This window comes from Crocodylus siamensis, chromosome 2 (genome assembly GCF_052110815.1).
Source record: "Crocodylus siamensis isolate JL-2025a chromosome 2, ASM5211081v1, whole genome shotgun sequence".
NCBI classification, from domain to species: Eukaryota; Metazoa; Chordata; order Crocodylia; family Crocodylidae; genus Crocodylus; species Crocodylus siamensis.
The window spans coordinates 226,186,193-226,200,575 of NC_143396.1; the positions used below are offsets into that span (position 1 = coordinate 226,186,193).

The 14,383-nt window shown below is 43.3% G+C and overlaps 1 protein-coding gene across 1 annotated transcript in view; it reads right to left on the minus strand.

Annotated features, from left to right (window-relative positions):
- The window catches only part of MED6 (mediator complex subunit 6), a 28,659-nt gene that overhangs the window by 4,206 nt on the left and 10,070 nt on the right, over positions 1–14,383 (minus strand). Inside the window, exons 4-7 of the mRNA XM_090033253.1 lie at positions 9,312–9,394; positions 6,446–6,554; positions 3,859–3,974; positions 730–757 (exon numbers count right to left, since the gene is read on the minus strand). Of these exons, the coding sequence (XP_089889379.1) occupies positions 730–757; positions 3,859–3,974; positions 6,446–6,554; positions 9,312–9,394 (336 nt within the window). The remainder of the gene's footprint in view (positions 1–729; positions 758–3,858; positions 3,975–6,445; positions 6,555–9,311; positions 9,395–14,383) is intronic.

Below are 14,383 nucleotides of genomic sequence, written 5' to 3' on the forward strand. Positions count from 1 at the left end.
GGCATGTAATGCCCAGCACGCATCACCATGGCTGCCTTCACGTCTTTGCCCTACCTACTTCCTAGAGCAGCAGGGGCAGGAGGAGCTGCTAGAAACAGAGGGGGCCAACCAGTACCCAGGCAGCTGCAGCCACACAGAGAGCAGCACTGCTGGCAAGCTGTGCCTGCTGGCGAGGACTGGGTGGGAGTGCATCAATGGCTGCCCCAGGCAGAAGTGGGACAGGGCTCAGCCCCATGTGAAGCACCATAGTGACAGCCACCCACCTGAGGGCCAGATACAATCAGTTGGTGGGCCAAATCCAGCCTGTGGGCCACATTTTGCCCACCCCTGGACTAGATCTACTCCCCAGTCCTGTGTCCAAATCTACAAAGGCAGTCCTTGAGGTTTTCCTAGCTTGCTAGGACAAAGCTGTCACGATACAGAACAGCTCTGGCCACTCCCATTGCCTCCAAAGAATACCCTAGATCAAAGGTGTCTCAGCACTACAGCTCTTAAGAGAGAGGAGTCTTCTGCAAGCTCATGACTATGGCAGGATGTATTATGGCCCTTTAGTAGCACCTGCAAAAAGGTAAATTTTCATCTTTTTCCTTGAAAGTCAGGCAATAGCAAAATTCTTGACAATTTTGGTGGCAGCAGGAATGACCCATTAATTAGTGAAGACTTAGAAAGGAACCTGAATCTAGTTTGCTCTCATGTTTTAAAAACTAGGCATAATGCAAAATTTCTTACTTGGGACAGGCTTTTCTCCAGGTTTTTGCTGTAAGAAGAGAAAGAAAAGAATCATAAACCAGACTTTTATCATCATTATTCTTTGCTATGGCGGACTAAAATTTTAGCTTCTGTTGAATATTATCACTATGAAGATACAAGCCAGGGAATGCCAATGAGGAATGGCGGATATCAAACTAATTACCCGGAAAAAAAAGTGACAGAGCATTTCTTCAAAAAGTACTAACTGAGTTAAAAAAGATGCATACAATTAATAGCATGTACACACAAAGAATTGTAATTAGTATTTTCCTTGCCTGTAAAATAGGCCTCATACAGCCTATAAATCCCAGGATAGACATATTTTGCAACAAACAGAAGAGTAAACTGGAAAGGAGTTAGGTCCATTTAACTTGTTCTTCCCTTTTAGCCCAAGTGGTAAGCCTGCAACTGGGACCCAGCAGAACTGCTTGTTAGGAGGAGTCAGGCATATGCCTGGGAAAAATCTTACTTGTCTGATGTGTGCTAGATGGAAATGCCATGTTTTTTGCAATTTTTCTCCGGCAACATTTCTAATAATGTTTGCATTTGAAGCAGATTAGAATCTGATTGGTTATTGTGCTTCTCTTAGTGTTCCAAAATGTTTTACGATCATTAGTTAAAAATTAGGAGTAGGCGTAACTGTGTGTGAAGACAAAATAGCAGCAAAGTATGTGAAAACAACAGATCTGTGGACTTTTAAAATATGTATTTTATAGATAAGAAATGTACTATGTACATTTCCTCTCTCATCTGTGCTCCACTGCTGGTTATAACTTTAGAATCATTTGGGAACACTGTTTGGTAATTGCTACTACAATGTCAGCAGGGGAAGTACAGAGGCACAGAAGACTGATTCTCAGTGAAAGGCCTGCCTAAGTCAGCAGATCAATAGGCAAAACAGAACTCTGCCTCATGACTGGCTGGAGCTTGCAGTTTACCTTTTCCACCCCTTAGCTGAGTCTACATTGCAATCTGACTGCAAGTGCAACACACTCAGACACACCTGAACTAATTATAGTTCTGGCACCAACAGTAGCAAAGCTCTGGTGGCACAGCTCAGTGTGGAATAGTCACACAAGAAGATATGTGAGGTCCTGGACAGATGTGTACAGCCCATGCTAAACTGCATGCTGCTGCAGCATTACTGCTAGCAGTACCCAGGTTGCACCTAAATGTCTCTATATGACATTTCATTCCATAAGATCCCAGACTTATTTATAGGAATGACTTACCCAACAAATTAAATGCAGCTTCTTCTAACATACTATGTGCCAATGCTCAGAGTAGGAAAGGAAAGAAAGTTTTCTCATAACTTTCTCAAAGAAAGATTCACAGATGCTAGAGTTGAAAGGGACCTCAAAAGATCATTGAGACTGACCCCCTGCGTAGGCAGGAAAGAGTGCTGGGGTCAGATGACCCCAGCCAGATGCCTGTCCAGCCTTCTCTTAAAGACCCCAAAGGCAGGAGAGAACACTACCTCCCCTGGAAGCCCAATCCAAGATTTGGCCACCCTTACCATGAAGAAGCTTTTTCTGATACCTAGCTTAACTCTGCTTTCTGTCAGTTTGTGATCATTGCTCCACTCCTTGTTACCCCAAGAGGTGCCCTGGTGAACAGAGCATCTCTGGTTCCATGCTGTGCCTCCCTAATGAATTTGTAGGCGGTCACAAGATCACCTCTCAGCCTTTTCTTGCAGAGGCTGAAGAGGTCCAGGTCCCTTAGTCTCTTCTCATAGGGCTTGCCCTCTAAACCCTTAACCATATGAGTGGCCCTCCAGTGGACCCTCTTGAGATTAAATAAGTTTACGATTTCTCATAACTATTTAGAGAAATCTACTGACACTGGATTTCTTTCAGAATATAAGATCAATAAGCTCTGGTTTGCAAGAAGTGCCCAGGACCCACTTTAGATTTAAAATTATATTTTAAAGTTCACATTTGTGTGTTCTGTGTCCAGCTGTACACATACCACCTGCACCGCAGAAGTTCTACTTGCAAAGGGCAAATATACTTTTAAACCTAGAAAATAAAACTCCATTCATTTTTGCAGCATCAGTCATCATGGAAGAAGTTGGGTGAGTACACTTTTAAATAGTGTCAGAGCATGAGCTAGTCATTTAAAGAGGTTGGGGTTCAACTGCTACAATTAACCCATCACCCCAAGAAGGAAAGGAGGCAGAAGGTCACATGATTGGAGCACACTGATATATAGAAGGAACAGCCCAAGTCAATTGTGTTTAAGGCAACACTCAAAGAAGCAAAGGACTGTGCGAGCTGCTGAACACAAAAATATCCCTTAACCTCCAGGCAAGAGGTTTGGGGTAAAAGACTATCATATGAGACCAAAGTCTACTGGGGAAAAGTTCCTTTGTGCTAGCCAGAGGTAAATGTCTGTCTAGAGCAGTAGTTTTCAACTTTTTTTCATTTGTGGACCCCTAGAAAATTATGGACAGAACCACAGACTCCTTTGGAAATTTTGAATGGAGGCGCAGACCCACTTGAACTCTAAGTGTGGTGTATTTACATAAGTTTGATTGATCAAAGTCACCCCCTCCCCCAGACACGGTCCACCGACTCCACCGGGGATTCGGAGACCAAAAGTTGAAAACCACTGGTGTAGAGCTATCTGCAGCAAGTGACAGAGCCAGAACTCTTGGGTGTAATTTACTGCTGAACCTATGAATGGTATGCAAACTAATGAGCTTGTAGAAGGCTGGAAATTTCTAACTGGAACTGTTTCATATTATCAGTCCACAAAGTAAGAAACCAAAGTGAAGGCATTGCTTTTACCAGTTTTCTTTGGCTAAAGAAGTGGTAAAACAGAGGCAGCAGCAGGTTTGGATAGCAGATAGGGTACACCCTCAGCCTTCCAGGGTAGTCACTTTTCCAAGAAATTTGGCAATGCTACAATATATTTTTGGGTCTCTCCTGCACTAGGTGGAGAGAATCTACCTTAATAGTACCCATTTTTAGAACAGGAATTTTGAAAAATAAATGCTACAGTTTTACAAAGCTGTGAACTCCCACCAGCTATCCACCTCAGCTGCTTGGATGTGTACAAACATTTCAGCTGAAGCAACACTGAGGGTGCAAGTTACTATTACAGTACCTGAACAAATCTGGGTGGAAACTTTTGTCTCAGGTCAAGAAGCAAAGCATCCACCCGCTGCCTCTGGAAAATAGAACTTGGTTCTTCTTTCTTCTTGGCCTTTGGCTTGGCTTTATCTGCAAGTCATACACAATAGTTGAAATGCAACATCACATCAAAAGGTATAAAGTCTGTTTTCCATGTTCATGTAGCTGGACAACCTTCAGTACAGGTGACGCAAAAGCACAGGCAACCTCCAGATGTGGCATGCGGGAGATAAGGAAGGAGCAGGGGGCTCAGTGGTAAATAGGACAGGAAGCAAAGTAGCAGATTACGCAGGAAGCACAGGGAAGAAAGCAGAAAATAGAGTAACAGGACATGCTGGAGGATGAGAGTGCAATTCAGAAGGATCCTGACAGACTGAAAAACAGGGCTGGAGCTGTCAGGATGACATCCAGTGCTGACAAATGCAAGGTGCTATACTTGGAAATAGAATCAGAAATACAAAATGGGTGACACCTGTGTGGGTGGCAGCACCATGGAGAAGAATCTCCTGTAATGCGGCCCGTGAGTCTTGGTAGATCACAGACTCAGTATGAGTCTGCAGTGTGTTGCAGCTGCCCAAAAGGCAAATGTGGTTTTGGGATATATCAACAGAAATATTAGGTGCAAGACACAGGAGGTGACAGTACCTCTCTACTCTGCACTGGCCTTATCTAGAGTATTGTGTGCAGTTTGGGGTTGCACATTTTAAAAAGGACATGGAGAAGTTAGAGAGGGTTCAGGGGGAAACAAAAATGATAAAGAGCTTGGAAGGCAAGTATTACAAAGAGAAGATGAACAAAATAGCCATTTTCTGCTTCTGGAAAAGGTGCATAAGAAGAGACATGATAGCAGTTTCAAATACTTCAAGTGCTGCTATAAAGAGGGTAAACATCTTTTCTTTCTTCTGCACAGAGCAGGACACAGACCAATGGCCTGAAGTTGCAGCAACGTAGGTTTTGATTGGATATCAGGAAAAAACTTTTCCTGTTAGAACAGTGAGGCAGTGGAGTAGACTGCCTAGGGAAGTGGTGTTCTCCATCACTAGAGGGGTTCAAGAAGAGGTTGGACAGCCACTAGTTGGGGATAATCTAGCTGTAGCCATGCCTATATTCTACTATGAATATTTCCCATGTTTCTAGGTTTTTCTGGTTGCCACATGGAGCTGGAAGGGAATTTCACCTCTCTACCCCACTGCTACATTTTAGGGGTTTTTTAAGCCTTCCTCAGACACACCGGGTGCTGGCTCCAGCCAAGGCTGGGGATTGTTACTGGGGTGTGCCATTATTCCTGCTGAAACTTAAAACCGGAGGTTGCTGGCTAGAATCTACCCAGGGGTGGGCACAATGCAGCCCGCAGGCTGCATGGGGCCTGCCAGTCCAATCTATCCAGACTGTAGGGCCCCTAACAAATTTAAATCAATATTGATCTGCCCCTGGCTGCCTGTAATGTGGCCCTCGATGGCTTGCCAAAACTCAGTAAGTGGCCCTCTGCCCAAAATATCTGCCCGCCCCTGGTCTTGTCCCTCCGCTCAGGAGTCAGACTGACTATCACATTTGGGATCAGGAAGGAATTTTACCCTTTGGTTAGACTGGGGTTCTTGCCTTCCTCTGTAGGAGGCGGCATATCCCTTTACCTAAGATCTCTTGAGCATATCTTAACAACTTTTACAGCAGCACGATGTTGGCCACTCCACGGTGGCCCTTTTGCTTTACTTGCGGCAGGTTATGGTGTTATGTCTTGTGTTGTGCCAGGATTGACTGCAGTTTTGCTAAGAGGTTAGACAGTGGACTTGTATAAGGATGGTTTGGACAGGGATGATCCTGCCTCAGGCAGGACTACATGACCTCTGGAGTTCCCTTCCAGCCCTACTTCTCTATGATTTTATGATGAGGCAGTGGAAGGGGATCAAAGTGGCACACAGGAAGGGGACATTGCTGATCGGTGGCACAAATGATGTGCTGCAACAAAACTAGATGTATCCATGACTCATTTTCCCTGTGAAGCTTATTTCACAAATGGGAAAATGAACCACAAAATTAACCTATCATAAAAAAAAGACGAGACAGTCTACTGCTGGAAGGGACAATCCACTATAGTCTTTTATTTGTGGTAAGTTAATTTTGTCATTCATTTTCCCTTTTGGTAGACTAGTATGGCATTTGTCCAAATTAAAGTCCAATCACACAAAATCAATCACATCCTTGAGCCCTCCCCTAGGCTCAAGTTATTTTCCCTGTTACAGAACTAGACATTCCCTTGACCACAGGTTTCACCCCTGCTGATGAATGGCAGAGAACTGGAACTTCCTGCAACTTCCAAGAAGTCCCAGCCTGGGGCATCTGAACAAGAACAGTGCCAACACCAGACCTCCAACCTGTGTTGTTACTGTTTTGCCTCGCACCTTTTCTTTATGAGTTATACCCCTCCCCATGTTCCTTTCTCTTCTCCATGCCTATACTAATGGGAATATACCAGGAATTATAGAAGCATTTTTTGAGGTACTTTACTTCAAAGTTCAAAAAAAGGGAGAGCTGCTTCATGACTGAAAGGCTGGGCTTCATACCTCGTTCTTCCTGATCTTTGAAATGCCACCAGTAGCCTTTGGAAGGGTGATATCGGCAGTAAGACATGGCTTCTTCAAAAGCAGACTGAATTCCATGCACTGCAGTGAGCTTTCAGAAGGAGTCAGCATAAGGAAATGTTCAGGGTTTAAACAAAATAGTATATAAATATAAGCAAATAGGAAACTCTATTCCAAGATTCTATCACATATATAGTGCCTGGCGTTGAAAGCAGCATGTTAAATATATGTTGGTAAATAAACAAAGAACTGTACTGTGGAATAATATTGTTCTGCTATTAAAATAGCTTTTCTATTTATCAAGCAAAAATTTTCAAGTTTCTTATGGAATAACATTATCAAAGGTATGAAAGAAACATGGAACAGTTAGTTTGGCATCAAAACATCAGGTTTTGTTTATAATGGAAACTTTTACAAACACACATTCAAATATTTTGGGTTTTTTTTATACTGATCAAGGGTGTGGATAGACAAATAATCACATGCACGGGTTCGTCACAGGTAGATCCTGCCTGACAAACCTTATAGCCTTTTATGACCACGTCACATACTGCCTTGACACATGAGCGGAGGCCATTGTCATCTACCTGGATTTTAGGAAGGCCTTCGACACAGTTTTGCATCCTATTCTCATAGGGAAGCTAATAGGCTGTGAAGTAGATGCCTACATGGTCAGGTGGGTGGCTAACTGGCTTAGCGACTGCACCCAGAGTGTGGTGGTTGATGGGTCATTCTCAGCCTGGAAGGAGGTCGGCAGTGAGGTCCCGCAGGGTTCGGTCCTTCGATTATTTAATATATCTTCATCAGCGATTTGGATGAGGGTGTGATGAGCACCTTCTCCAAGTTCGCGGATGATACCAAATTATGGGGCAAAGTTAATTCACCAGAGGGCAGGGAGCAGTTACAGGCTGACCTGGACAGGTTACATCAATGGGCGAAATGTAATAGGATGCAATTCAACAAAGCTAAATGTAAGGTACTCCACCTAGGAAGGAGGAATCCCCAGCACACCTACAGCGGCTGAGGCTGAGAGAGATCTTGGAGTCATACTTGACTCCAAGATGAACATAAGCCAGCAGTATAATGATGCCATCAACAAAGCCAATCGCACCTTGTTGTGTATTAGCAGATGCATGACCAACAGACCGAGAGAGGTGATGCTCCCCCTCTATGCGGCACTGGTCAGGCTGCAGTTGGAGCACTGTGTCCAGTTTTGGGCACCGCTCTTCAAGAGGGATACGGAGGATCTGGAGAGGGTTCAGAGGAGGGCCACTCGCATGATTTGTGGTCTCCGTGAACGACCCTATGAGGAGAGGTTGAGAGATCTGGATCTCTTCAGGCTATACAAAAGATGGCTGAGGGGTGACCTTGTAGTAGCCTATAAATTTATCAGGGGAGGACAGCAGGGAAATGGGGATGCGCTGTTTACCAGAGCGCCCCAGGGAGTTATTAGGAATAATGGGCACAAACTAGTAGAGAGAAGATTTAGGTTAGACATTGGGAAGAAATGTTTTACAATAAGGGTGGCCAGAGTCCGGAATGGGCTTCCAAGGGGGGTGGTCCTATCACCTAACTTGGAGGTCTTAAAGAGGAGGCTTGACAATCCCCTGGCTGTGATCATCTGACCTGGTCTTCTTTCCTGCCAGGGACGGGGTTGGACACGATGATCCACTGGGTCCCTTCTGACTCTATAATTTATGAATCTATGCTTTAAAGAGAAAGGGGACTTACAACTTGTGAGCCTGTGTCCTCTGATTCACTGTACTTGTTTCATCTGTCTACTCCTATGCTGCAGTAACCTAACCCTGTTTGATATAGAGGTAAGCTGCACAGATTTAACTTCCACCTCCCATGCAATGGGAGCAGACAGATGAAACGCTACTGCCAGATTCAGTTGAATCATGGCAAGCCCCCTTTTAAAATGGTGTAATTGTTATGTATATCTATCCCCTGGAGAACAGCTGGTGAGAATCTGTCTATCTGGTAGGACTGTTGTAACACTATACTATATATAGCATGAGAGGCAGGAGGCAAAAACAACCAGTCTAGCTGCAATGTTCTAGTCAAGCAGAGTGCCAGAATAAATCAAACAGCACTAAGTGGAATGCAAATTCTATTTTAACATCTTTCAGTTCAATTTTGTTTTTATTAGCAAATCCTCAAAAAAATCATATTTTAACATATTTTTTAGTTTTAACCTGAGACACTCCCTCTGACTGTCCTGCTTTAACTTTTATTTCTTTCTTTCTGTCCCTAACAAGTTGTCTCATCATAGCTATCATAAGCTATCAGAGCTTACTACACTCTTCTAGAAACATCCCATCTTCATCTAAACACAGGGTATTCAGCACGCAATACTGTTAATCAGGTTTCTTAAAAACAGAACTGGTCATTCTTTAGATAGGGATCTACCCAAGTCACAATGAGATAACAAGGTTTTTTGTGGTCCACTTGTGGTGCACACAGCCAAGTTCACAGGCATTCCATGGTGGCCCCACCCCACACTGACTGGTGGAGGGGCCTGGTGGCCCCACCCCTCGCTGCTGATTGGCAGAGAGCACCTTCACTCAGTCTATGTCATTACTAATGTTTTGGTTTTTGGCTGATTTTGTGAGAAGTTGCAGCCAATGCCCGATTACCCAGGGATCATGGATAATGCTGTTTTTTTCAGTTTCTGCAAAATCTCCGAAACCGTGATTTACGTAGGTCCCTATTTATACAGCATAGGCCCTTCTCCCAAAATGGAAAAAACAAACAAACCAGACCTTAAATCAGACCAGGGAAAGGCTTAAAGACAAACAGATGTGAACAACTTTATACCAAACACATGCATATAAAAAACACTCACCACTCTGGAGTTTATGACGGACCCCAAGTCAGGTGCCTGATAAATCACGCCCGCAATAATGTAGTAATCAGCTAGTGGGATAACTGTAAACAAGGAACACAGTATCTGTTTGGTCTGTGTGCACAGCTCTGAGTAAGGAAGGGACAAAAGTTGAAAAAGACCACAGCTAAAGCTGCCAGAGCTGGGGGAGCCTGAGATTTCAACTGGCCCGACGTGGGGCCAGCGTCTTAAAATGAATAGGCCAACAGTCCTTGTGTGGGCACAGCCCAAGTGTAAAAGGGCCAGGGAACCCATAAGGGAGAGACAATGCCTATGACGGGTAAAAATGATCAGGGCACAAAAGCCTGAAAATTAGTCCTGGGTAAAACATGGAAACTACACCCTCCTAGGACCAGTTAATGTGGTAAAAATATCTGTGGTGGGGTATTCTCTACAAAATGCCACATGTTGCCACCCCAGGGAAAGGTTAGCTCCCACTGCCTTGTGGGTCACCCTTTAATGAAAAAAGACTAGGGGGAGCATACCCTGACAAAAAAAACCCTTGGTGGAGGCCCAGAAGAGAAAGCATGTGGCAGGGTGCTTGGAGCACCTGTCACTTAAAAAAAAAAAAAAAAAAGCCTGCTTAAAAAAAAAATCAGCCTCTGCCAGTTGCTAGGATGGGAATCTCCAGATGATTTTTAGCCTAAAGTGTTAACAAATAAATGAATGAACAATTGGGGCCCGTACTGCATTCTCAAGCATGACAAGTAAAAAAATCAAATAATGTACCATACTACTTAAAAAAAGGCCTAAATGACAAGGGCCAGGGCCCATAGTAAACAACGCCAAACAGTAGCAAAAATAATTCCGTAACCTGAACTAATCTAAAGGGGGTTGTTTAGTCTCCCTTTTGTCTTTGTGTTTTGCAGGATGTAAACCACTGCCAAAGCATCAAAAAGTTGTTTGGTACAAAAAATAAACATAAAAATTGAACTCAATTGTCTTGCTTATCTGGCTGTGCTTGTGTAATGTGGTTATAATATTAGCTATGCTAGACAATAAAATGTAAAGCAGAACTTCATAATAGGCTATGAAATATCTGCAAAGTGGCTACAAAAATGTTGCATCATATGAAACATCACTTCTGGGGCCTCAACGTTCAGTCGTGCCAAAAATCAAAAAAGGCTGAATTAGCCATTTGCTTTTATTTTCATCCTTTTGTTTGTTTTATTTTGCTTGTGCTAAATATGTATTTTAAACATTTTATAGTAAAACAGTAATGCAGTGTGGCTTCACTAATTTCCAAAATTTGTGAGAAGATCTAGAACAGGGAGTAAAATGGTGGCATCCTGATGAAAACCAGGCATGTAGTTTGCACAGAAAGGGTCTAACCCTTGGCATTTCTACAGGTTCTTGCAGGACATAGGGGCATTGGTAGTGCTATAATAGCACCAAGCATCTGGTTGTACAGGAGAGGTAAAATTACTAGGAACATGTCCAGTCCCCAAAGATTCTAACCAAGGAATGCTTCCCTGATCTAAACAGCCATCTTGACAATGAGATGAACTACTAATTGCTGAGTGGAATGCTACCTGGAATGCCGAGCAAAAGGTTTAATGGCATCTCGGGCCATACATTCCCCAGCCCCAGCATAAAAGGTCTGTTTAAACTTAACTGGCTAAAACTCATCTGCTGGGTTAGGACATGCCAAGGCAAAAAACAAGTCAAAGTGGGCATAGGCAACATTTGGACAACAGTTAAGGGTTCATCACAATATCCAGCCCATTGAAGCCCCTGATCACAAATACCATCATGCTTTTCCCAGAATGACTGGTGGAGGTCTTCCCTGCAACCCCAATAAACATTCCAGGTATTTCCCTCAATTATGCTCCGTTTATAATGTGAAGGTGAAAGACCTTCAAGAAAGGGATTTATGGCTAGAAAATAATATTCAGAGGTTTGCTTTTAGGAACTAGTTTACAGGTAAAGTAGATATTGGATTAGAACAATGGTTCAGGGGAATAGCAAGGTTTAATTGGTTTCTAAAAGCCTGATTGTGACAAAGTTTCCTTCAAGGCCCACTGCGTCTGGTAACAGCAGACACTGTGTCTAAGGCCAACAGACAAGTGGGCATACACAGGCTGGGATATTAAAGACATGTACCATACCGTTCCATAATATGAGATAAGGGACTCTGCCTCATTGGCTAGGTCCCAGTGACCAGCTGCAGAGCCCTTGGAATTTCTGGTTTTGGTGAGCAAACCAAATTAAAATACTGGTAAATGACCAAATTCAAATGTGTTCATGTAATGGGTTTGTGGAAACAAAAGAATATCCTGATACAGAAAGCGGACAATATGGTTTTCCATGGAGAAACCAATCAGCAATGCCTGGAAATAAAAAAGTCATCAGAGGAGGAAAAGAATACAAAAGAAGGGATTTCAGACAAGCAAAAAGGGTCCCTGAGGGGGAAACCCAAGGCCACCATGAACAAAGGGAGAACCACCAACCAATCTCACCCACTCCACTGGTGGGGGTTGGGCCTCTGCCCTTGACCTCCCGGCTACTGACATCTAACGTTCAAAAGAAAACCACAGGGTAAAACTTGCAAAATGGCCAAGACATACCTTCCCTTTGTGACCACCAGGGTGGATCTGATTTAAATCAAATCAATTTAAATTATGATTTAAACCACTAGTCAGGAAGCTTCAATTTAATCAATGCTTTCTACAAAAAGTGCATTCTTGCTATTTGATATAACCTTAATACATATTACTCAAAACTCAGAGATAGATGTAGGTTTAATTTTTAGAAGGTACACCCTATACATTTTAAAGCAGTGATTTATTTTGATATTTTTGCATATTTATTTTGCAGCAACATCAGAAAGCTGAATTATGATATTTAAATTGTTTTTAGTAAAACAACATTCTTATGTATTCTGGATATTTTTCTTCAACAACAAACATGTATAATTATTTTAACAAAACAAGTACATGTATTTTTGAATTTTTAACTATTTTAGTTCTGTGAGATGTGTTTTTAATAAAAGTTAAATAGATTATTTCAGCCAGGTTAACATGAGAAACTTAAAATACTGGGTTATATACATGAACAGCACGTGCCCCCAGTGGCTGTGGGGGCATGGCAGCAGCAGCGGGAGCACGGCTGTGGTAAGTGGGGGACCTCCTGCAGACACCATTGCCAGCAGGGGGGAGGTGGCAAGCACCGACCACGGGTTGGCAACCACCTGCAGCCACCAGCAGCAGCAGCGGCAGCAGTGACCAGTGGAGATCGCAGACCACCCTCAGACGCCACCAGCAGTGTTGGCAGCAGGGTGGTAAGCAGCGACTGCTGACTGCCCACAGGGGGTACACCGCCATGCTTTTTGCAGGGGGTGCACTGCCACACTCAGGGGGATCCTTGTGCTTAAGTGACTTCCACCAGTTCACTGATGTGACTTTGTTTGAAATCTCATCAGCAAACATATATATTTTTAAACAGTTCACCCTTAGGCCCGAACTTTATTGTAGTTGGTATTATGGAGGGATGATTGTTGGATGCCCATGTCATAGCTAACTCCTCTTCTTCAGTAGATAAGGATTGACCCTGGTACCGGGTATTGAGAATACTGGCAAGAAAATGAACTGGAGATAGTGCTTGATCCATTTGTTTTTTTAATGCCTGTAATTTAACTCTGTCATTGTGTATTTGTCTTTTCAAGGCCTCACTCAGTTCCTTCCAAATTTTAACAGCATCAGCAATAAAATAGCAATTTCCCTGCATGTCATTCAAGGCTACAGAAACAGGCTTCAAGATAGCCAGCATATGTTCTACATTTCACTTTAGCCCAAATTTGAGAACTCTGGCTGTGTCAGTTCCATCTATTTGGTCACAATTTTGTTCACAAATAGTCATCAGATTAGGCGAGTTCTCAATATATTGTTCAAAACAGTCCACTACTGAGTTACATTACGCATCTTCTAAGAGAGTCAGCTTGGTTCCTCCTGCTTTCTTCAGAGCAGCTACTGCAAAGTGGTTGTTAGAGAAGTATTTTGAAATTTCAACATTAGCCTTTATTTCTGGAACACTGAAACCTTTGGCTAAGAAGTGCATCAAGTGAGCAAACATGTTAGTAGCTAATACTTGCAAGTATTCTGCTGTGGGTGCATTTCCTGATGTATCAATTGTTTCTGTAAGGTAGACAGTCTCTTCTTCTGTTGTCACACAAGCACATATTACTGGATCATTGTGGACATTGCTCCACCCATCAAGACTCAGGTTAACAATCTTCCCCTCTAGACTTTTTGCACACTGTACAATTTCTCTCTCATATACTTTATCCAGCAATATTGTCTTAAACAGTATATAATTAGAAGTTATAATCCCTATTTCATGATGATATCTTTGAGCTTTAGCATCTCAAGCAGGTCCAAGGAAGTGATACTTCCCCTCTATGCAGCACTGGTCAGGCCACAGCTGGAGTACTGCGTCTAGTTCTGGACACCGCACTTCAAGAGGGATGTGGACAACATGGAAAGGGTCCAGAGGAGGGCCACTCGCATGATCGGGGGCCTATGAGGAGAGGCTATGGGACTTGAACCTGTTCAGCCTCCACAAGAGAAGGCTGAGGGGGATCTAGTGGCCTGTTACAAACTAGTCAGAGGGGACCAGCGGGCATTGGGGAAGTCCCTGTTCCCCCAAGCACTACCAGGAGTGACCAGGAATAACGGTCACAAGCTGGCAGAGGGTAGGTTTAGGTTAGATATCAGGAGGTGCTACTTCACAGTCAGGGCAGCTAGGATCTGGAACGAACTTCCAAGAGAAGTGGTGCTGGCTCCTACCCTGGGGGGTCTTTAAGAGGAGGCTAGATGTACCCCTTACTGGGGTCTTTCTTGCCATGGCAGGGAGTCAGACTCGATGATCTGCTCAGGTCCCTTCCGACCCCAAAAACTATGAAACTACATCTTAAATTAAAACTATCTTTATACAGGCAGTCCTCAGACTTACAACACAATTGGTTCCTGAAAACCATGTCTTGAAAACCATGTCTTAATGTTGTGTGTGTGGATTTTGCAATATAGAAGTAAGGC